The 23611-nt window shown below is 39.2% G+C and overlaps 1 protein-coding gene across 1 annotated transcript in view; it reads right to left on the reverse strand.

The window, feature by feature from the left end:
* The window catches only part of ryr2b (ryanodine receptor 2b (cardiac)), an 87847-nt gene that overhangs the window by 21450 nt on the left and 42786 nt on the right, over positions 1 to 23611 (reverse strand). The window contains exons 45-76 of the mRNA XM_046071431.1: positions 22554 to 22689; positions 21657 to 21843; positions 21015 to 21023; positions 20074 to 20185; positions 18156 to 18276; positions 17803 to 17972; positions 17109 to 17329; positions 16595 to 16685; positions 16345 to 16485; positions 14990 to 15153; positions 14664 to 14742; positions 14346 to 14435; positions 13911 to 14048; positions 13701 to 13778; positions 13023 to 13098; positions 12820 to 12940; positions 12509 to 12624; positions 12049 to 12125; positions 11573 to 11691; positions 11265 to 11314; positions 11046 to 11106; positions 10303 to 10550; positions 9710 to 9791; positions 9251 to 9381; positions 8793 to 9113; positions 8439 to 8676; positions 7940 to 8027; positions 7737 to 7823; positions 7361 to 7522; positions 7116 to 7178; positions 6171 to 6299; positions 1751 to 1863 (exon numbers count right to left, since the gene is read on the reverse strand). Of these exons, the coding sequence (XP_045927387.1) occupies positions 1751 to 1863; positions 6171 to 6299; positions 7116 to 7178; positions 7361 to 7522; positions 7737 to 7823; positions 7940 to 8027; positions 8439 to 8676; positions 8793 to 9113; positions 9251 to 9381; positions 9710 to 9791; positions 10303 to 10550; positions 11046 to 11106; positions 11265 to 11314; positions 11573 to 11691; positions 12049 to 12125; positions 12509 to 12624; positions 12820 to 12940; positions 13023 to 13098; positions 13701 to 13778; positions 13911 to 14048; positions 14346 to 14435; positions 14664 to 14742; positions 14990 to 15153; positions 16345 to 16485; positions 16595 to 16685; positions 17109 to 17329; positions 17803 to 17972; positions 18156 to 18276; positions 20074 to 20185; positions 21015 to 21023; positions 21657 to 21843; positions 22554 to 22689 (4019 nt within the window). The remainder of the gene's footprint in view (positions 1 to 1750; positions 1864 to 6170; positions 6300 to 7115; positions 7179 to 7360; positions 7523 to 7736; positions 7824 to 7939; positions 8028 to 8438; positions 8677 to 8792; positions 9114 to 9250; positions 9382 to 9709; positions 9792 to 10302; positions 10551 to 11045; positions 11107 to 11264; positions 11315 to 11572; positions 11692 to 12048; positions 12126 to 12508; positions 12625 to 12819; positions 12941 to 13022; positions 13099 to 13700; positions 13779 to 13910; positions 14049 to 14345; positions 14436 to 14663; positions 14743 to 14989; positions 15154 to 16344; positions 16486 to 16594; positions 16686 to 17108; positions 17330 to 17802; positions 17973 to 18155; positions 18277 to 20073; positions 20186 to 21014; positions 21024 to 21656; positions 21844 to 22553; positions 22690 to 23611) is intronic.

The following is a 23611-nucleotide window of genomic DNA, read 5'->3' on the forward strand; positions in this document are numbered from 1 at the left end:
CTATATGAATTGTTTTGAAGTGGACACAGGGACAAGACATATCCTGTTACTGACATGGAGGCACTGATTGCTTGTCTAATTGTTTGAATTTTGTCTGTGAAGAAGGAAGCAAATTCATTGCAGGCCCTGGTGGATAGAAGTTCAGAGGCTACAGACACAGGAGGGTTGGTTAGCCTGTCGACAGTAGCAAACAGGGCACGTGCATTATTAGTGTTTTTGGTGATGATGTCAGAGAAGAAGGACCGCCTTGCATTTCTCAGCTCTAAATTATAAATGCGAAGTCTCTCTTTATAGATGTCATAATGAACCTGGAGATTTGTTTTCTCTCTTTTTTGAGTTCTAACCAGCGTGGCATTTCTCCGTGGAGATCTTCTCTTACCAGAGACCACCTTCACCTTGGCTGGTGCAATGGCATCAATAACATTTGTAATTTTAGAACTGAAATTATCTAGAAGCTCATTGACTGAGACCCGTGAGAGGGCGGGTGTTGAGGAGAAAGCCTCAATAAATTTTTCACTAGTGTTTTCAGTGATATGCTGTTTTGTGATTACCTCTGTTTGTACATTTGTGTGCACGCAGATAGCACTCTCAAAGAAAACACAGGAATGATCAGAGAGAGCAACATCAGTCAACACAACTTTGGAAATGTCCAGACCCTTGGAGATGACCAAGTCCAAAGTGTGCCCCTTATTGTGCGTGGGCTTCGACACATGCTGAGTCAGTCCATAATTATCAAGAACACAAAACAGTTCTTTAGTCCCTCTTTCCTGGGGGTTGTCAACATGGATGTTAAAATCACCAACAATAACCACACAGCCAAAGTCAATACAGACTATAGACAGCAGTTCACCAAAGTCATCAAAAAAGTTTGACAGTATTTAGGGGGCCTGTAGATATTTAGAAAAATAGCTCGAGAAGAGGAATTCAGCTGAAGAGCCACATATTCAAAAGAAGCAAAATTCCCATAAGACAGTAGTGTCACCTGCACAATGCAGAGCTTCCATTTAGACGCTTCAATAGGTCTGTAGTTCTATGGTGCTACTGTTCAAGTTCAAAAAGCATATACACCGTTTCTCTATATCTTTTTAAAGATAAGTTTTTGGGCTTCTGGATTTATTTGATGGGAACAGCTGAAGAGAGACAGGAAATGTGGAAGATAGAGACGGGGGGATGACAATAAGGAAAAGGCTGCAGGCTGGACTCAAACCCCAGCTGCTGCAGTGAGGACTCTGCTTTGTACATGGGCGCTCACATCTACCAGGTGAGCTATCGGGCGATGACCATTTCTTAATTTGAACTTGTCAAAAGTTGTTTTCCAGGGCAAAGAAAGGAATCCAACAAAATATGATGAAATTATGGTTTTCCCTGACTCATATTGTGCTTGTCAGCAGATCAAGACAAAGACCTCAATTAATGGATCAAGCAACAAATTACTGTGATTTAAAACAATCACTTAAAGGCTAACTTGTCGATTACCCTTAATTAATTACCACTGTTTTTCCTACCTCTTTTTACTCTTCATTTTGATGCCCAACTGTTAACATTTTGATGCATAACTTCAGAGTGTCTGAAAACACTACTCCAACAAAAGACCATACAAAACCCATATGGCATTTCATTAGAACATCTCCCTCTGACAAGGCTCATTCAGTGCAAAATGTTCACTAAATTGGTTAATGAGAAATTAACTTGAGCACTAATAGCACTTTTGTGAGTGCAACACTTCTAAATTTACATAATGTGTTTGTACCTGGGTAGGTTGTAGAGGGGAGCCATCCTTAGGCAGGCCACCACTGCTCGTTTCCTCTGTTTGGATAAGACCTTGTGCCATGCAGGTTTTTTACTTTTCTGCGGGTGTTCCACCTGAACCCAAAACCAAAGATAGATAACAGTAACAAGACAGTGCAAATGAGCCTCCATTGATGTAAGGGGTTTTAAAGTTAGCTGTTGTACTGCAGAGGATCACCTTCAGGCATCTGTCTTGCAGTCATCATGCATTAGCACTGCAGGTATTACTTTCTTGAATGCTACACATTCTGCATACAGTAGTGTTTGTAATATAAACACACCCAAGTTTTTTATCCCATAACAGCTGAAAAGGAAGCTGTTAACAACAGCTCTTAGAAATTAATCAAAAGTGCAGCAATATAGTACAGCCAGCATGCAGTGAAGGTGCGGCTTCTAAAATTGTACATTGGCAAACGATTCAAAACACGGTCAACAATGGTCTGTCAAAGCCATGTGGGGCCAACTAATCATGTTGGATAATGATGTTAGATAAAAAAAACACTACTGTAACTGCTACCAGAAGAACCTTTACTCAAACACATTTCTCTTCTCAGAGTTTAACGATGACAGAGGAAGACAAAAACAAAAAATTCCCCGAGCACAGCAACACAATGAAGTGCTAGGAGATAGCAGGATAAATCTATGTAAAATCAAAAACAAACTACTGCACACTGTGTGCGGTAGTTTGTTTTTGATGACGGAGGAAGGTTGCATTCAATGATGAGAAGTCACTTTATTTAAAGAGGAAAACTGTACTCTGAGTGATGAGTTTTCATCAGGGATTTTTAGAGAACATAATAATAAGACTTCAACATAAGACTTTATCAAAGGCCAATGTGAGGAGAAAACATACATATGATCATATCCTCTACTGAAGGGGGAGATGTCTGTAGACCATCCTAAAATTTGAGATTCAAACGCACTCTGTGCAAGCTACATTTGTTACGTAACAAATTTGAAAGCCGATCGCTGTCTAGCAAACACCACCACCAAAGAAACCTGAAACCTCCAGTGCAGAGAGGACTTGTCAGTACAGAGTGAGAGTTTGCACTGGCATAGTGAAAGTTCTGACAGAAAACATGGCAGTGTACAGTTTTTGGATGTAAACTGGACCCTGGAGCCTCCTTCCACTATCTACTACGTGATAAAAATGCGAACACACTGTAACATGGTATAATTATTTTATGTTTTACAACCACTAATGCTGTGTCAGCCACTGTCAGTTAAAATCTAACAAGCTAAGAAACAACATAAACAAAGACGTTAACTAAACTTACCATTCTGATACATCTGCTAGTCGCTGATTTTGGTGCACAAGAGACTCTGGGTCTGACTGAGGCTCAAACATGTAAGCTATTCTTTTAGCTACAGTGATGTCATGCATGCTCAAACACAACAAGGTGTGCCTTTTTGAGTGTGTGGTGAAGACTTTGGAGTTGATATTTATCTTCCTTTTGCAGTACATAAGTCAACATGTCATCGGATTACATTTCAGTGCTATATCAAATTTACTTATCAAAATCTTAAAATATGTCATTATTTGCTCATCCTATGGGTGGTTAATATATTGACTACTCATAATGGCTATGTTGAAAATCATAATATTGGCGTGAATGTTACTTACTACATTGTAACGTGTGAATATTTGTCCTAGAAGTGGCATATTTGTGACTACTTGTGAGAAAAAATAAAGAAATCATCAATCTGACTGCTAATAAATGAATGGACAGATTTTACTTAATGTCTTGGTGCCCATGGCTTCTGCCTGACTGGATCTTTTCCAGAACAACTCTTCACACACAGCACTCGTCTCCCATGGCTCTGTAATTTTAAAAAAATCCATATTTGAAGCTGCCATCCTCATTTTTCATTAGATGATGGATCGTGTAGGTCTCTGCACTACACCACTTCACCATGGTTATGGGCTGGCACAGACGAAAATAGAAAGATTTCAAGTGCAATCTCAATCACCTCTTTGTTTGCACCTCCAGCAGAATATGTGTGTGTGAAAGAATGGCTGAATCTCTCCAATGTTTCCTCTAATGCTAGCCATCTTGATGCACACTGCTCTTTCACCGGTCAACATAGCACAAGCAGCAGTGGAGAACAGGTGTTAATTATAACATTAACAATGGCTCTGTTGTGTCCCAGTAAGCAATGACAGTGTAAATGGAATTCAGCCATCACTGATTTCATTATTAGGGCGAGGTCCCTATTGAAAATGAAGGAATTATTTTCTTTCTTTCTATCGATAAGTAACCTCAATTTGGGGGGCATAAACATACTGTAAAACTCACCAAATTTGCACATAATTCAGGCGTGGCAAAATTTTTTATATTTTATGGGTTTCGCACATGGGTGTGGCAAAATGGCTTGCTAGCGCACCCTACAGAGCAGCCCCCGGACTAAGTTTTACATACGTGTATGAAATTTCTGTGATACGTGTATCATGTCGAGACGTACAAAAAGCCTCTTATAGCCATTGCCTAAACCCAACAGGAAGTCAGCCATTTTGGATTTAATGGACATTTTGGGTGATTTACACACTCCGTACTTTAACGAACTCCTCCTAGGGATTTAGTCCATTTGCCTCCAATTTCTGCTGTGCCTTTTAAAGGCATTGACAATGAAAAGTTGTGCTATCTGTGAGTTTTCATCAATGTGCATGTCCATGGCGTGGCATCCAAAATTGATGATTAGCTGTGAAACAGGAAGTTGTTATAACTTCAGTGTGCATGCTCAGATCTACACCAACACATCCATATGCCAACAAACACATAATGTCATAGCGCCTCCTGCTGGCAACAGAAAGTGTCAAGTTTTACGCTGTTATGTACTACTCCCAACATACTTACCTCACCTGCTTCAAAACAGTCTGAGAAGAGCCTTAAACCATTGATGAAGCTATGTTGTGAATCTTGTGAGTTTTTGGATAATGGCGTGTCCTTGATGTGGCGTCAAAATTCGTTGCTTTGCCATGACACAGGAAGTTGTTGTAACTTCAGTGTACATGCTCACATCTGCACAAAACTTTACGTGCAGAACTGTCCCGCCCCGAACACATCTACACGCCAATATTCATTTATAGTCATAGCGCCAAGTGCTATGTAGTTCCACAAAGGGGACACAGGAAGTGACGTATAACACCTTCATGCAGCGTCCCAAGGGCGTAGCAAATTCACACCCGCACCAGCCCCAGAATATGCAACGCGGCCGCCTCACACCCCGATGCCCTACACGTGCGAGGGCCCGCCCAACGCTGCTTGCAGCTTTAATTATCTTTGCTTTTCCTAAAGTGACATGTCAGCATGTGTTCCATAAAAAAGGCCTCCAAAAAACATAAATATGGCCTACAAAAAATTGCCTTCTCGCCTCTAAGTTGACAGAAAAAGTGACAACTGTTGATTTATTTGTGGCGGCCTGTCACAATGTCAACACTGATCGACACATATTGATTTTCGATATTTTTTACTTTTGAAAATGGGTAAATCGTATTTCATTGCAGAGCTTCACACAGTGCATGGATCCGCTCAGCCCCCCACTTACTTGCTTGCTCACTCTCTCTCTCATAAACACATTGACAATAGGCCTGGGCCAGTTATCAGTGGTATATCGCCGTAAGAAGAAGTCAAGATTTCAAAACCACTAAATTATTCCGATACCGTTGCTACTGTATCAGCTGTATTTTTGTGTCTCTTCAAAGACGGTGCAGGAATCCTGCAGGTTGTGTGAAGCGTAGACAGTGACATGACCCCCTCATGTTGGGGCGAGCAGTCAGTCACCTGTGTGCAGGATAGCCGAAGGAGGGGAGCCCCTGAACATTTTCCTCTGTCGAAAAAGACATATTTGATATCCCATCTACGGGAGCACCACCCAGCACTCTTTGCTAAATTTAAGGTAACATTATCTTGAAATGAACATTTGCAACAAGCTACGAGAGTTAGCGTCTTTAGCACTGTTGAAATAAATACTATTGGCTTGCTAATGAGGCAGATGAAGATGAAGAGTACTACGTTTCTGAAACCATTATATTTTTGCCTAAGGTTATTATACCAGCCCATGCCTAATTGACAAAAGACCCATCAAACCATGATGCGCTGGAGGAAGAATTGCCCGCAGAGAAGATTCCTGAATCAATCCACAGCTGAATGGTATCATGAATTTGCTGCACAGATTTGTCCAAAACTACTGCTTTTAAGTTATTGCTGATAAGTTAGTCTCTATGTTCTTAACACAAAGCAAGCCTTCTCAGAGACCCATCTTCAAATAAATTATTAGCAAGCATACAGCTGGGTTGTCGAGGTAGCATGCTATACATAGTTGCTAGTCAATATTAATCGCAATAATAGTAATAATGTTTTTATATTGCTTTAAAAGCTCACCTGATCCAGGTAATATAGGACTCTAGCTATTTCCAAAATCTTTTCTACAGTCCTTTGGGTGTGAGTGATGGCCCCTAGTTGGCTCAGGTGTTCTGCATGAAGGGTCTCCTGCCTCAAGAAGTTTGACGCCTGTAAAGAGAAAGGCACTGTTTTGGGGGTTTTTTGCCTGTATTTCAACCATTCAATTAAATATATTTTTAGAAAGGCTGCTAGAACACATGAAAGAATAAATGAGGGACTTGGTTTGAAATGGGTAGGCTAATAAACATCATTAAGGAATCAAAAGTCATTGTTCTGAATCTTACTTTCCTTGTTGCCTTTAAATACCTTGCTTGAATTCTCATACAATCAACAACTGAATATTTAACTGAAAATAATAACTGATTTGCATACAACCAACAAAGGAAGGGCTGTGCAAAAATGATAGAAATTCTGTTTAAAAGTTTGTCTATGCTAATGACAAAGCAGAATTTATGCTTTTATCATCATTGACTTATGAATAAACATATTTATCACTGACTCATAAACAAACAAATATTGCATGTATACTCTGTGTCTCTGGTGAACAATGAGTCACTGGCTGAGATTATTAAAACAGCTTTGGATTTTATAGGCTATAAGAGCATTCTTCAGTTTAATTTACCACACACTTATTTGGCATGTCAATGACTATGCAGAATTAGAACGCACAAAAGAGAAAAGATATGCACTTAATTTACACTCTAGGAATTCATAAAACCAATATGCTTTTTCTTGTCATTTGCACTTAATTTCATCTTTAAGGATTTTCTTTAATTTTGTACTGTAAGAATCTTTTTTTTCGTGCAAATAAAAAGAAACAAAACCCCCAAAAATGTGTTGTAATACCGCTTACTCTAATTGAAAATACTTAAATACTATACAAATATTATTACACAAGAATGAAGATGCAGTGACAGCCTTTACCTGACTCTGAAGATGTAAAAGGCAATTGAAAACTTGCTCTCGAATCTCATCTTCAGTTTTCTTCTATGGAAAGCAAATAATGACCATTAAACATTAAAAATACATACCAGACATGTAATTTAAGAAACTCACCTTCACGGGGATCATAACACACTGCAGATTATCACACTGTGATTGACATCTTAAAAGGTTTTGTCATGCTGTGGACTGCATTAATGCTGGTATTGTCCACATTTCCAACTGACCTGAGTGAAGCTGTTCTTAGCCAATGTGATAAGGCTCTGGTCACTTGGAAGACAAACCCTGAGTCCCACAGGGAGCAGTCTCTTCATGGAAGCCACAATAAGAGAGGTGTGTGTAGAATAACGATCCCCCTTCCTCTTTATCATCCTCTTTTCATGGTCGAACTTAATATTAGAAAACCATGAACATAAATAAATTTTTTGAGACTTTGACCGTAATAAAATGAACAGAAAGTTGTGAACTCATAATTTGGGAGAAATGTGACCAGTGAGTGAACACTTTGAGTCAACTGTTTTGTGGTTACCTTTGAACTAAAAGTAGTGTCTGATGTAAAGACATTTCATTATATCATAAGGTCAATTTAGAAAAATGTCTGACCTTGGACATTTTGTAATTGTTGACCAAGAAAGCCAAGTTGTTGATCTCATGTTGGACTACATAGTTCTGTTCCTCCCATTTGAAATTCTGTTGTAGCAAGCACAGGTGAAGATAAAAATGCATGGTTTATGGGGTACATTATTCAGATGGATAGTAATGACATTAGAAGAATAAGCAAAAACACTATTATGTGTCATCCTCACATGAGATTTGGCCCAGAACATAAAGACCTCTGCCACCATGCTGAACAGCTGCTCAGCATCAGGGTTTGACTTTTTCAGCCAGCTGGCTCTGAGACAAGACAGACCAAAACATATCCCATTATAATCGCTGAATTTATTCCTGTAAATTTATTCCTGTAAATTTAAACATATGCCTTAAATAAAAACAAAATTAACCACTCAAATCCATGAATCTTACTCTTTTCGCAAAAAAATGCTCTACTGTTTACAACAGGCCAACAGTTATTTACTTGAAGGCCTTTTCTCAATGTTTTACCATTTCAACAAACACTAATGTAAAATTTGGTGTTCAAAAGGTTTCTGAAGAACTTTAGAAGTCAGGTGATAATTACCGAGTAATGTCAATCTAAAATATATTAAAATAAGTTTCACTTTCCATTGAGTTCAAATTACTCCTGGAGCTTTTGGCCTCACAAAATAAACTTGTCTCTCCACTAAGCTTCTTGGTAGCATGCCTTACCGATTAGAATCCACAAATGGGATGAGGAGAGGATAGAAGGCATAGAGGTCTCGCACCAGCACAGTGAACTTCTCCTGTATCTGCAACTCTGCTTCGGCGATATCGCACCCTTCTGCTTTCATGTGCTCCTCCTCCAGCAGCAGGCATTCGGCCCTCTTCCTCAGCTTCTCCATCAGTGGCAGGAAGTGGCTCTTTAACAGCTCAGTGCGGGCTTCGCGTATGATTGGCTGAGAAAACACTGAAGGAATAAAAAAAAAACTCTTAATGGTGGAAAAAAAGGAGAATAAAATGCAAAACTGATGTGGAATAAAGACATCCACACAACAATCACAGTTCTGCACATGACTACAATACCTGCCAGCTGTTTCATCCAGTCACCCTGGCTAGCACCCACATGGTTGTGGATAATACGAAGGATATGGCCAAGTAGGTCGCTAGCATGCTGAGGAATGATAGTGGAGCAAATTGGACTGTCTGGCTGGCCGTCAGGGCCCCAGCGACACCAAAGGGACATGTAGCTGCACAGCATGGGTAAGGTGACCTCCGTGACATGGATGTAGTGGGCCTGGCGAGCTCCGGCACCAGCGCCTGCCAACTCCTCCACTTCCTCTAGAGCCTGTTCCAGAGAAGGTAAGAGAGGAAACATGTCCTCCACCTGATCTGGCAGCCCCAGGTCTAACAGAAACAGATAAGTAAAAATAACGCTGAGAAAACAGAAGGGTTAAGTTGCAGGGTTAAGAGTTATTCAAGACGCCCAAGATTAAACGGACAAAACTGATATATCTATATATATCAGTGTGTTTGTTTATTACCTTCTCTCTCAATAGCACTCATAGTGTTGTAGATGAAGTAAGGGTTGTTCAGGTCTAGGGCTGGCTCCAGGAAGCACACCGGAAAAGTCCCAGTCAGGGCTGCCAGACAAGCGCCTGCCATTGGCCTCTGTCTGTATGAAAACGCTGTGTTACGACACAGACATGGGACTGCCTAATCTTACAAATCTTATTAACCTCTTTGGGGTAGGATTGCTAGTGCAAGTTTACTTGCCAGTTATTCTTTTGTATGTCATGTCAAAAATGTTAATTTCACAAATCATGCATTTCATCATTTCTATGATCAAGTATTGTATGTCCAGTATGCATAGAAAATGGTACCATTTTGAACCAAAAGGTTATGTGAAAATAAATGGACAGATACTAAATAAGAGAATTAAACATGATTAAAAGAAGATATTGTCATTAGCACAAACTCTTAAATCACACAGCAGGCAGTACCCTTCCATGTAGATGCTGCTACTGGTGCCAAGAGAGTAGAGGCTGTTGAGGATTCTGCAACAGTACACCTGGATCCTCCCCACTAGAAAGACAAGATGATGGTTAAAGCTGAGATCGACTTTCAGAAACAATCAAGAACAGCTGACAGCATTGAGTCACACAGAAATGGACAAGCTAAGCTTGATGGCTGCTGATTCAGGTAATGAATGATTCTTGTCAGAATATTAGTGAAGGAGGCAATATGCTCCTGCTGCTCTGTGGCCATGAGGAGACACTTAATGAGACCTGGTTTAAAAGATGTGGAAGTTAGGAAGTTGAGGGGAGGGTGTCCCTGAGTGATTCAGGGGCATGGAAACCAGCTGTTCCAGCTCCGTAGCATATGGAGGGAAACAAATGAGACGAGAGAAAACACCTGTGCCGGTGGTTTTAATTTTACTATTGTGAGATAACACAGGGAGGTATGTTTACTGCCTGTAACTGTGCATTTTGGGGTGTAAGAGTCTTACACCCTAAATTTCAGACATGTGTAATTACAGACTCTGTAATTTCAGACATTCTACCTTCACAGTGGCTTGCATCAAGATAGGCCTTACCCAGGAGGTCCACTCCATAGTTTTGGATGCTGAGATGATGAAAGAGGGAAGTGAGGGTAGGGAGAAGAATGGAGGTTGTGTAGCTGACAACTCTGGCCACTCCCCTAGCCTGTTGAGTCCTACTCTGAGGCAAACAGACCAAGGTCACAGAAAGGTTTTCTACAGTCATCTCCAGATCAGCTGCAGCTGCCTCAAAGAATGAATGCAGAGATGCTTGGATAGACTCTGGGGCTGACTTCATTAATGTCCTAGGGCCAAAGAGTAAGAACATTTTAGGGTTTTTTTGTCACAAGGAATAACATCTGGATAAACTGTATATGTAATTTTAAGAGTAAGTAATACATTTAATTATATAATATTTATTGATTCACTTTCTACAAAAACAGATAATGTAAAAGGAAATATGTTAAATAAGAAATGTAGAAAATTTTAAGATTGAAGTGTCTCTTTTGGCAAGCCATAATAAACCAGTTAAGTGGACTAAATTTGTTGCTAATCTATCCACCAGAAGTCCAAATGACATCTCTGCAGAGCTAAGACTCCATTTCTAACGTCATGCTTCAGAGGCATTGTCCTCAGGGAGAAAAAGTGGTATCAACCACAATTAGATGGCATCAGTGTATCAGTGGCTCAATTACACCAGTCATCTCATCTTCAGACATGGTAGTATGACACTGATGTGACCGCAGGGAGAGCGAGGAGATCGATTTAGGCACAGTGTGACAGTAGTGCCATCTAGCTACCTGGCATCCAGAGCCTGAGCCAAAACATGGAGGCAGCTGGCAAATGATGAGGCTTCGTTTCCTAGGAAAACCCACACAAGAAAGCAAAGATGAAAACTGCACTAAACAGACACAACCATGGACAACCAAAGAGCAAACCAAGGAAGCAACAAAAAACAAGAACAAGTTCTTGTTTTTTCAACAACTTCTGAATAAAGTTTATTTCCACACCATCCTTACCAAAGAGTGAGATCCTGTGTCTTACCAGAGCTGCAAGCTTACAAAAGAGGCTAGATGTGAGGAGAAAAGACAAGTGAAGTAATGAGGAGGTGGGAGTGGAAAAAGTAATTATAGGACACAAAATCAGAAGAATGGCAGTACAGAAGAGGAGGCTTCTACTGTTAAAAAAGAAATAACTTAAATAAAACTGTTCAATTATGCAAAACATGCCTGAGGAATTGCCCCATAACAATGTGATGTGCAAGAGAATAAGAACATTTTGTTAGTGTAATCAACATACTGCATGTTTTGTTGGAACTGACACAAACCTTGCAATCATCTCCTTTTCTTTTTTTGAGGCATGGCTTCTATTGACACTTGAGAGCGAAGTGGACAGGAAATACAGACGGTGGCTCTTTATATATTGTTCCAAAAGAGGAAGGACAACCTGCAGAATGGAGTAATAGACAGTGGTCACACTTTTCATTTGCTGCCTCCTTAGATGCAGAGCTGTGTGTGGGAAGCCTTTATTCATGTCTTGATGGCAATAGACACGCCTACATGGATTTCAAAATGGTTAAACATATTACACAGCACAAAGAGTTTTACTTTGAGGGGTTGCCCATGGAAACAATCTAACAAAAAATTTAAATTAAAATTGGATGGCTTGAATGAATTATGAAAAAAGCAAGGGACAGGGAAGAAAAATGGCATTGGAAAATTTAAACTGGGAGCTAAATCAATGTCAGAGATTCCATATTGGACAGTAGATTAGTGTTTAGATATGCACTGATCTGAGGCAAACCTTGGGGAAAAAATGTATTGGTTGCTGGCGTGGAGCGCTCTCTCCTTTAGACATCTGTCCTCTGGCTTGCATCACCTCTGGAAAGAAAAACAGAATGAAATACTGAATCCTATGCAATCAAAGACATGAAACTAAGGACGAAATAAAAAATATATAAATAATTAAAGTGTTTCTATGCAAGTTTCACTTAAGAAAGACAGGTTCACGTTTTGTGATGGTTCAAATCAAAACTGCCCTGAGGCAGATGTGCTGAAAGCAGACTCCAGAGACTATGGCTCATTATTCATACACTGAAAATTCAAGGCCCACTCAAAAGTAAGTTTTTTATGTGTTCAAAATCTTACAGTATCAGTGACATTGTTCAGTCATACATTTGGAATGTATAATGTGGAAGCTTTATGTGTTTTATCTTACATCTATCTTTTTTTTGGTCTATACATTTATGAACACTTTATGTTACCCAGCTCCAACATGTGCTCTTGGGTATCCTCAGTGTGAGACAGCACCACCTGAAGGAGAGTGTAGCTAAAGCAATTGGCTATGGCTGGAAAGTCCATCTCCGCTGTCTTCCGATCCCTGCAGAGGCAGTGAAATCAAACATTAGCTCTACCTTTGGATACTGTATAATCTGGACTATTTATTTGCAGAATTTCAAGACAACACTATGCAGTGGGAAGATAAAGAGGCAATGCAATTATCTTACTCACTGGTTGTGCTGTATCTTCGAGCAATACCACTGTGACATGAAAGATTGGCTCATTCTGTACTCACCTCCACACAGTGTAGCCATTGAGCTGAAGGAACTTGAGGACATCCTGGGCTCTTTCTCTGAATTTGGTCTTCTCCTTGGCAGTCAATGTATCATAGGGTACAAGCATTGAATGGCCAAACCCTGAGAACAGAAACGGGTCAAATACATTGCTAATGGAGAGGAGAGGAGATTTCATAGAATAATTGTTGACATATTATTGTACCTTTACTCTCAAGGTCTAATTTCTTCCTCTTAGCCCAGGCATTGTGATAGTTTTCAGCCAACTGTTCTGCCATAGCCTATTGAAATGAAAAGAAAAGAGAAGAGTAAAAATCTATCTTCCAACTGTCTGGCACATGAGTTTGGCAGACTTTTTCACTGCAGGGATGCAAACGCAGAGTGAGTTTAAATAATGGCCAAACGCATCAGCTCCTCTCACTCCCTTTCAAAGCAGCAGACAATATCTTAATGGACCAGGAGGAGGGACCAGGCACACTTCTTCAACAAGGAAATTACTTTGTCAATGAGATGCATCAAGGAATTATGTCCTGTACCCCAAATATAACAACACATCCCTCTAAATATGTGACCAAGATGATGATTTCTTGTTTTAAGCTGTTTTAGAAGACAAATATGTCTGAGCAGTTAGACTGCAACTGCATTCATTTACATGATCGCATAATCTGACAACTCCAAATAATAATCCTGTTAACATGCAAGAAAATATAATTTGAATTATTCAGATGTGCAACACAAAGTCAATACTCCTTTGCCTTACACACAACAACATTAGTTATAGTCCAGCGTTTCCACCTCTGCAGATTGTATGCCAGGATTAAAGTAGAACCAAAGTTTACCTACTTTAATAGTGTTTCATGGAGACGTAAAATGTATTACTTACACACTGGTCCCATGATAACGTGATGCTGCTCATGTCCATAGGTTTGGGGCTGAAGGTTGATGCTCCTTCAAAAGACAGCTAGGACAGACAGCAATAAACATGTTGAATCCAGTAGGGAAGAAGTTTAGCTGTGAATAACATTACTTTTACTAAGACAGACAAGTTCGGTGACCAGAAGCTATGCGAATGTGGCCTTTGGAGTATTTATACCTGTCCAGACTGAGAGATTCTGCGTGTACAGGTATGCATGCCAAATGTGTCTCCTTCTTTGGTCCTCTCTATGGTCCATCCAAAGGCCAGCATACTTTTTATTGTCTCTTTAATGGCCAAGCGGCATGCCTCCTTCTCCTGGAAAACTCAGAAATATAGATCAACCCTCGTGTAAAATTGAATTCAATAGGTCATCAAAGGACAGCAGTAGAGCAGAACTTGCTCAAACTATTTTGATATTTCAAAACCTTGAAGTGTGTTGTCCACTCCATATTCTAAAGACAAACCACAACCAAAGGCTTTTTAATCTTTTATATTACATATACCACAGTTGGTATGCAAGAGCCTCTGGGATTTGTCAGTTCACTGCTTTCTTTGCTGAAGTATATTCTCTCACACACACACACACTCATAAAAATGGACTTCTCAGTCTACCTTCTCAGCCAGGGCCCTGTATGGCTTGAGGAGAGGGTGAACCTTGCTGTTCTCACATAGCTGCTCCCCATGAACCCAGCCATTAGCAAACTGACAGAGAAAAAGATTCAGTAAAATCACACATTAGAATAAGAAACAATTAGAATTAGAAATATAAACACATCAACACAATAGCTAAACCACACAAAACAGAGGTTTTGACAGAGTCATGCAAAAACATTATCTTCTTAAGTGGTTCAGTTCTGACAAGGATTCCATATATCAACTGTACTTTGTCAACTTTAACAGGCCGTTGAGGAATAATTATTGTGATATTACCTTGTCCAGTGACCACTTCTCATGAGTATGCTCTGCATACTTGTTCACTACAAACTCCAGTCTCTCTGGCACTGACACACTAGTGCAGGGAAAGACATAATACATAATTTAAATCTATTGCACGGTAATTTATTTGGATACAACTGCACATTATAAATGGAAAGATTTATCAAGAGCATGAAAATAAATGTTCATATGACACTTAGTGTTAGTTAATTCTGTCTACCAAATTACAGCTTACACTTCTGAGGAACAGTCTATCTTCAGGAATCCCCATCTGCTATTTTTTGTCAACAATCAACAACTATCCCTGGTCAGTATCTTACTTGGAGGTATCTATAGGTTGGGGGTCAAAGTGTCCTTCTGTACCCATGGAGGATTTTCTCTCTGTATGGGACATGCAGCTTGAGTCCATGTGGTCAGGAGGCAGAGCCTTGGCCACTGCAGCCAGGCACTGGACACACAGCTTAAATAACTGAGGATCATAGGGCTGTAGAGTTTGAGAAGGAAGGTGGGATTTGGGAACAGTGTGGCAGGAAGGGAAAAAGAAATAAAGAGACAGCATTGGCATGATAAGAAAGGGGAGAAATAATGCTGGGATTAAATATAGATAGAGAGAAATGTTTATAATTATTGATTTCTGAGATCAATAGATTTATTCCTCAAACAGTCCTGTTCCAATATCTGTGAAATAATGAAATACTCCAAAAAATTTTGTAGTCACCATCCTCCACATTTTACAAGAATACAGTGATTCTAAAAAAGAAGAAGATGCATCCTGGTTGCAGAAATACTTCTCCTGAATAAAGTCTATCTCATGCACACACACATGGCCAAGTAAAAACCCTGTTAGAAACCTTGTTAAGTGGTCAAGAAATCCAATTTCTCCAACTTAAGTCTAAGTATGAATCCCTTACCCCAATAAAAGAGAAGTTTCTTGTTTACATGATTTTTAAGAAATGTGGTTACTGCAGAAAGTCAATACTAACTTGCTTAATTACTGTGAGTGGATGTAAAGTAACAAACTGGTATAACATACTGTTTATTGTATCCCACATCGAAGTTCAACTTGTATGACATTTACATTTTCCTTCCTATAATATTTTATTCAAATGTCTCCACCGTAAGCGATCTTTTAACCAATCTACAATAGGCATTAGACAATGAATAAAGCAATCAAAATGCTGTGCGCCTAAGCTACAGTACATATAAAGTAAGTTATTTTTCTATGAAGAAGTTACACATTTCTATTAAACGCTGAGTGTGGGCTCAGTGTTTGAGGCTGTTTGATGTGGAACACAAGTGGGACTGGAATAACCATGTGAACTTGGTTCTTTGATGTTTTCATGTTCTGTATCAGTCAGGAATGTGCTGGTGGTGCATGCTTATAGTGAACAGAAAATATTCAGTTATTGTTTATGTCGCACATTTCCAACAATTCTGTTTAGGGGTGAGAGGTTTCATACTAGGATATGAAAAAGTAACTCTTGTGTTATATCTTCCTCCACTCAGGTTCTTCTGGAAGTACATTAAAGTTTCTCTTGAAATAGACTTCAAGGAGGATGGAAAAAGTGGGTGATAAATCAATCGTAGGACTTACAGCGTCCAGGAAAATATTATTATAATTTTTAATAATTTAAATGTTATCTTGGGACTGACACAGGTATTCAATATGGTTTACCTTTTTTGCCAAGGCCTTAAACACACCCCAGAACAACTTTCTCGACAGGTGGAGCTCCTCTTCAGAGGCCAAATCCTGGTCACCCTGCTCTCCAGTTAAAGAGTAGTACTTCCACCTCTGCTCGTAGTGACTGGTCAAGAGCTGGGTGGACAAAAGTATTGACCGAAGTCAATCAAATTAATCATTTTAACTTTGTGTACTAATATATTCTAACATACACTTTCTAGTAAACTGCAATTTGTGTATCCACCTTTAGTGGCATCTTGCTGTCGTCTGTGAGATGGGGAACATCAAAGACAAGACGTCGAAGAAGAGGCTGCATCATAGATGGTTGGAGTTTACTGAGGAAACAAAAGAGTGCAGAATTAGTCACATGAGCAGACACAGATCACATCCACCAACACACGATGTCTTGGAAAAATGACTCATATAACTGAGAAGATGCCAGGGGCAAGATGTTAATTAATTTAACATTTTGATTGAATTTGATAAATTATATCTGAATTGGGAAAATCAGTCTTTATAATATAATGAGTGGGAATGAGATTGTACTGATGTGTCTGCATTAATCAAAAAATAAAAATGACAGACCACAGATGAAGCTACCAAAAATGACATTTGACACCACAACATATATAATCTAGAGACTTGCTGAAAAAACTTGCAGACAGCAACAGTCATTTGCAATAATAAAAAAAATAATAAAGTGGAGACAGAAGCCTTACTTTGTGGGTTGCTTCATCATACCAACAAAAAAATCCTACCTGCACACAGCCAACAAACAATCTTCAATAGTGTCTCTCTGAGCCCTGGTCAAGCTAAGAGCCCTGGAGAGGGTGTAGATTGTCTGGATGAGAGAATCCACCAGCAAAGTGTGGTCCTCTAAAGCACAGAAGAGAGCTGAACATTTGGTGAGAAGGGGAAGCACAGTTGTACACAAGTATCTGTTGAGGGCCAGAGCCATATCAGTGGATCCTAAGACAGCCTGTAATGAAAAAGAGAGGCCAATTGGACTATTACACAGAGCCTAATTACCCAAGTGGAACTAAATAGAAAAGATGGAGTGAGGAGACAGCAAGAAGAAAAGGGGACCTTGATCAGGAATGCAAACAACGTTTCCTCTTACTGAACCCAGAGATCAAAAAATATATAGAGAAAGTGTAATTAAACATTAGATTAATGATCTGTAGATAAATCTATTAAAACTATTTTTGGAAAATTGAGACAACAAAATGTCTTGTAAGTCAGTGCAGTTGATCAGAAGTCATGTTAAAGAGGATTTTTCACAGTAATGCTATGATATAATCAATGCTAGGGACGGAGGGCGGGGTGGGGAGAGAAGTTGATATTTTTTATTGGTGTTGGGGTGAAGCTTGGATTAATATGAAGGTCACTCCTACAATGTTACACTGGATCTCTCAAGCAGGTGAACAAGGCAACATAATTTTCTCTACTCACAGTGTCAAGAGAGACTGCTGCCTGAAGGTCAGGCAGAAAGCCAACTTCTAGTAGGTGGAGAAGAAAACTCTGGTTCTTGATGCCGTAAACCCGGTCCAAGAACAGAACCATAGCTGCCTTGTGGTCTGGGCAGAACACTGTGGATAGGTCAGGCTCAACCAATAGACCATCTGGACATACAAATAAAAAGTAAAGATTTTAGAGGCCAGTCCTGTGCCAAAAGGGAAAATGTGACTACGAAAATCTCTGAGTGGAGCTCATGAGTAAAAAGAAAGATCTTAAACACAATTATAATTTAGGAGGCAGACATAGCAGGCATGCTAGGTTTGGACTGCCAAGTAGGCTCATTTCACCTTTAGACACTGAAGGTATTTGAAAGGAGATGCTGATGACTCCTTCAAGATCCTGAATGGGGATGAGTGACCTCAGAATGGCCCTGATGCGGATAGCTTCTCCTTTGCCTCCTTGAATCAACTGGACAAAAATTCAGAACAAGATTCTGTTATTGGTCAGTCATTTAAAGCTGCAGCCCATTTTGCTGCACAAATGTAATTTGTGTCAAAGTGGAGACACTGAGTAGAGACTGTTTTTGGATTTATTTTCTGGAACATTGTTGTTTAACTCTTTCTGATTTATTTTTAAGTGTTTTAAGTAGTGCTGGGCAACGCTACATTTTTTTTTATGGCAATTAATCGCACAGTTATGTGCAAAATTTGATTAATAAATTCTAAAGTAGTGTATTTCTTGTAAATCTCAACGTAAACATTAATGTAATCAAATCAAATATAAAACCAAAGCTATTTGCCACTGCCAGGGCATTACCTTTCATAGTTGGTTAAAACAAGTTAGAGTCAGGAGCCACGATCATAACAGGCACCTTCTGAGCAACAGGTTAACATACATGAATCTGTTTTCTTGTTTTTTTCTGAACAGGTATCAGCAGAAACATTTTTCTTTTATCAGGTAGCAGTATAAACTATGTTCAGTAGCAAGTGTCCCCGTTAGACTGAGGTGAAGTGGTCGCCTCACGCACACGCTCGCCACCAAAGTTGAATTGTCTTGAAATGTTTTTTTCCAACGCGCAGCACGAATCATTGGAAAAGAGACTGATCCTCGCTGTTTGTTAGTTCCCAGAATCTATTACTGTTTACTAAACAGAACATCAACAGGAGGGATTTCACATGACATCCCCACAAAACTAGATGAAGGCCTATCAGGTATAGTTATGTAGCCTATAATTTAGTTAAATAGGCTACAGCTGTGTAGCGCACAGAAGCCGTCGCCATGGTTACTATCCACCGAGTGCCTGCTGTTTACTCGCAGAGCGCTTGTCTCCAGTTCAACTGAGGAAAAAGCAAGCGTCTACGTCGTGATTTTAAGAACGTTCCTAAGACCGACATCTTCCCCAATACTAATCAGCATGCAGTGTGTAGCTATCCACTTCGGTATGGCATTTGATCGCTTGTCTTGCATTTGTTTATCTACTTCTCCCACACACTACATCCAACGTAGTCTCCCGAAGCCTCTCTCCGCTGCTTGTTTGGGTGGGTGATTTGCAGGCTGATCAACATCCCAACCCTGTGACCCATGGTTTGACTATGTGTATTCAGAACCAGTGACTTTCAGTGACTAACAGACTTTCAAAATAATAATATAAACTGTGTTAACATGCTTAATTAATGCGTTAAGGAGATAATATCCCGTTAACGTGCCCAGCCCTAGTTTTAAGTGTTGTTTTTTTTATTTGTCTTTGGAAAAAGTTCTTTTACCAACAATTTTATTTGCTATTCTTTTATCTTTTAAAGGTTTTAATGGATTCATTATGGTATTAATGGATTTTTGGAATGGAATTGCCTTTGTGTTTGAAAGTTGTGACAGAAAATGCCTTGTTGTCTTGTTTTGTCTTGTACTTTAATGCCATTGTAAAAGGCAAAATAAATCTTTTCATCATCATCTTTTCAAAAGGTAATTTTTATCAGGGGCTTATGTTGACAGTCAGGTGCTCACTCCCTAAGCTGAATAACGTTGTCACTGGTATTGATGCAGGAAATCTGTTGTCAAGCAAATACACACAGTTAAATGTCTCTGTTTTCAGTTGTCTAAAAGTGCAGTATGTGGACCAGGGCATTCTGTGGAAAGGTAAAGTCTTTTTTTGTTTTTCCCTGACTCGTTCTTTAAAAAGCAGACTTTCTCCATTAGGCTTTATTGTTTCCGACATTATTGGATATTGATGCAGAAGGGCTGCTGAAGGCTGGGAAAAAAAACACTCACATGCATCTCTGGAGCACAACGCCCCAGTAAGTCGATAAGGGCTGAGTAGAAGGTCATGATGGCGTGCCCCATGTGAATGAGGTCATCATCAATGTCCTGGGCAACGTCTCTGCTACAGGAAACAATCATAACGGTCAAAGCTTGTCAGGAACTAAAATAAATCATTAAAGATTTTGAACTGAATCAAATGATTGATTATCCCTAAATAAAGCAGCCCGTTAGCCAGGCAAGATAAGGTCTTTCCTCCTAATTTCTAATGACCTTACTATTTATTTACAATTCTGACAATTATAGACATAAAGGACATGCAGACAGAGCAGCAGTCAGCTCCCACTCCAAATAAATCCTGAATGATGCATCTTAAAAATAATCAGTGTCATTAAATTGTTGCAATTTTGTATTTAGGTTATTGAACCTCTATTTACCAAGGGCAGGTTGGCTGAACACAGATGCTGTGGTCCATCCAAGAAATGCTCAAAAAAGCCAGAGAGAAAATTACTCTTATTACGATAAGACATAAGGAAACAGTGCTGAATAGCCTTACCCCCAATACAGTGTTTCATTAAATACAGTATAGGTGATTTTCCATAGTCTGTATTTAAAACAAACAATTTGAAAACAAGTTAATAATTGAATTAAATAAACTGAATATACATTGTTTTTACTGTATAGTTGATATATTTTGCCAATAAAATTCTTCTTCAAATACAAAACCTCTTTATGCTGCTTAAATTGAATGATTTTGAACTTTGATTCGCCATTGCCAATAAACTTACAATGCGCAACAGTCACATTGCAGAAAAATGCAATATCAAGTAAGTCAAATTAAGTCAACCACCACAACTTTTTTGCTGCTTGATTGAAATGGAAAACTTCTCATTTTCGATTTTTATTCGATTTAAGGTTTCTTGGATACACAGAGTTTGTTGCTATTGAGTGACAAGCAGGGCCTGCATGCACAGCGAACCACCAATCACAACGATCAGTTTATTAAACAGCCAAAATAGGCCCCGCCCAAGGGGGGGCGGGAGCTGGTGTATTTAACTGCACTTTTATTTTTATCATTTTGTTTAAAGTATGTTTACTGCGTTAAAGCTCAAGAAAGGATGGTTTGTTCTTAAACAAAAGTCTTCAGACTAAAAAGACATTTTTCAGCTTATTCTACGCATTTTCCCTAAAAAATCACCCCAATGATTTTAGGATGATTAATTCTTTTCAAATAGAGCAACTGAAGTCACCTGGTAAAAATTCATGTATTTTTTCATATTGCAATATATATCACAGAAAAGAAAACTATTGCAATGTTTTTTTTCCCCCAGTATCGTGCAGCCCTAATGCACAGTCAACCAAACTGGTGTGAGAAAATGAGAAATGGATGAGAAATAAAAAATAAAAAAAACTGATGAGCATTTCTCTACAATATAAAATAAAAAAAATGTAATGCATTAAAACTATTTAATTGTTTGCAATCTGTAATCTTAACATTACTTTGAATCAAAGTACATTTGTACGCAGCATTATCAAATTGGTGATAACTGATTGAACATGTCAAAAAATTGCAGTATTCAGCATCTAATACTGACAGTGTTCTGTTGGACTGGTAAGTGGTACAAGGTCCGTCCATAGAAGGGTCCTTTGAGATCCTAATGGCTTCCTTCATGGCTGCTAGGAGACCGTGTCCCCCATCACCTTGCAGGGCAGGGCCAAAACACTCAGGCCGACGAATCAGCAACCTCAACACCACATAAGCATTCTCCTCTACACTCTCACCTGTGATCAAGGAATACATACAAGATGAAGAATAACCATCATGTACTGGGTAAAAGTGTGGACTGTGTATAGGAGAGCATTTGTTTGTTTTAGAACCTTTTTCCATCAGAGATTCTCAGTGAATTTATAGTACATGAAATGAATAAACTGAAAACACATCAAGATGATCATTATATTAATGCTACCCAGTTTCATATATTTACAGCTCATACAGAGGGAGAGAAAAGAGGTACCCCTGAAATTACTCAGAAGCTAATGGTATGGAAAGCAAATGCCATTTGGCTTAACTGTCATTACCCTCAAGGACAATGTGAACTGTCTTCTGGGCACCGGTTCAGAGTAAGAAAAATCAATAGTAAAATAGCCTCTATTACTTAATTGGGAGCATATAATGATGCAGCCTTTTTATTAACTAAAATTCAAATTAGCTTTATTGGCACCACTGTAGGAAATATCCAAGAAACGATAAATGCCGTGAATAGGTTACAAACTGAATATATAAATAAATAAATAATACTAACTAAAATAACCAAGTTTCTGTAATGGGACATTAATATTTATATAATTAAATACATTTTGAATGACAAACTGACTGGAATCATCCAAACAACACAATTCTAAGCAGAGCTTGTGCAAACAACTGGCACTGATATTTTGTCACTGAAGATATCACAGGTCACTAATGTTATGGGATAGAACTAACAGGTTACCATTGCAGAAGACAGCAAAACGTAGAAAATTCAGGTAACGCTCGCCCTCAACAGGGTTCCATCCAATATCAGGATAGCCTTTTGCCAATAGCATTGGACAGCTCTGGAGACCACAGCCAGCAAGGTACTGAACCACCTGGATAGTAGATTAGATTTGCTTTACAGATAATGGGTTATTGCAGCAACTGTAAAAACAATGAAATAGAGCAAGACAAACATATTTTTCCCTTCAAGTTGAATCTGTGCTGTCTCAACATTATGGCTTTCTTAGTGAACTAATAAATATGATTTAAGTTTTGCACTCATTTGACTTCAGATAACTACTTGTAGTAGTGCAAGTGGTCACTTACGATGTACAGTGTGTTGCTCAAATGTCATCAGACACTACAGCTACAGTGGGGGAAATAAGTATTTGACCCCTTGCTGATTTTGCAGGTTTGCCCACTTACAAAGAATGCAACGATCTATAATTTTAATCATATGTACATTCTAACAGTGAAAGAGAATCCCAAAGAAAATTCCAGAAAATCACATCATATGAATTTATTAAAATTGATAACCATCTGATGAGGAAAAACAAGTATTTGACCCACTGGACAAACAGCATGTTAATATTTTGTAGAAAAGCCATTATTGGCCAGCACAGATGTCAAACGGTTTTTATAGTTGGTGACAAGGTTTGTGCACATTTCGGCAGGGATGTTGGCCCACTCCTCCCTGCAGACAGCCTCCAAATCATTCAGGTTCCGAGGTTGTCGCCTGGCAACTCGAATTTTAAGCTCCCTCCAAAGATTTTCAATTGGATTCAGGTCTGGAGACTGGCTAGGCCACTCCAGAACCTTGATGTGCTTCTTCTTCAGCCACTCTTTTGTTGCTTTGGCGGTGTGCTTAGGGTCGTTGTCGTGCTGAAACACCCATCCTCGACCCATCTTCAGCTCTCTCACTGAGGGAAGGAGATGTTGGTCCAGAATTCCACGATACATGGCCCCGTCCATCCTCCCCTCAATACGATGGAGTTGTCCCGTCCCCTTGGCTGAAAAGCACCCCCAAAGCATGAT

The sequence above is a fragment of the Micropterus dolomieu genome, linkage group LG15, assembly GCF_021292245.1.
Source record: "Micropterus dolomieu isolate WLL.071019.BEF.003 ecotype Adirondacks linkage group LG15, ASM2129224v1, whole genome shotgun sequence".
Taxonomy (NCBI): Eukaryota; Metazoa; Chordata; class Actinopteri; order Centrarchiformes; family Centrarchidae; genus Micropterus; species Micropterus dolomieu.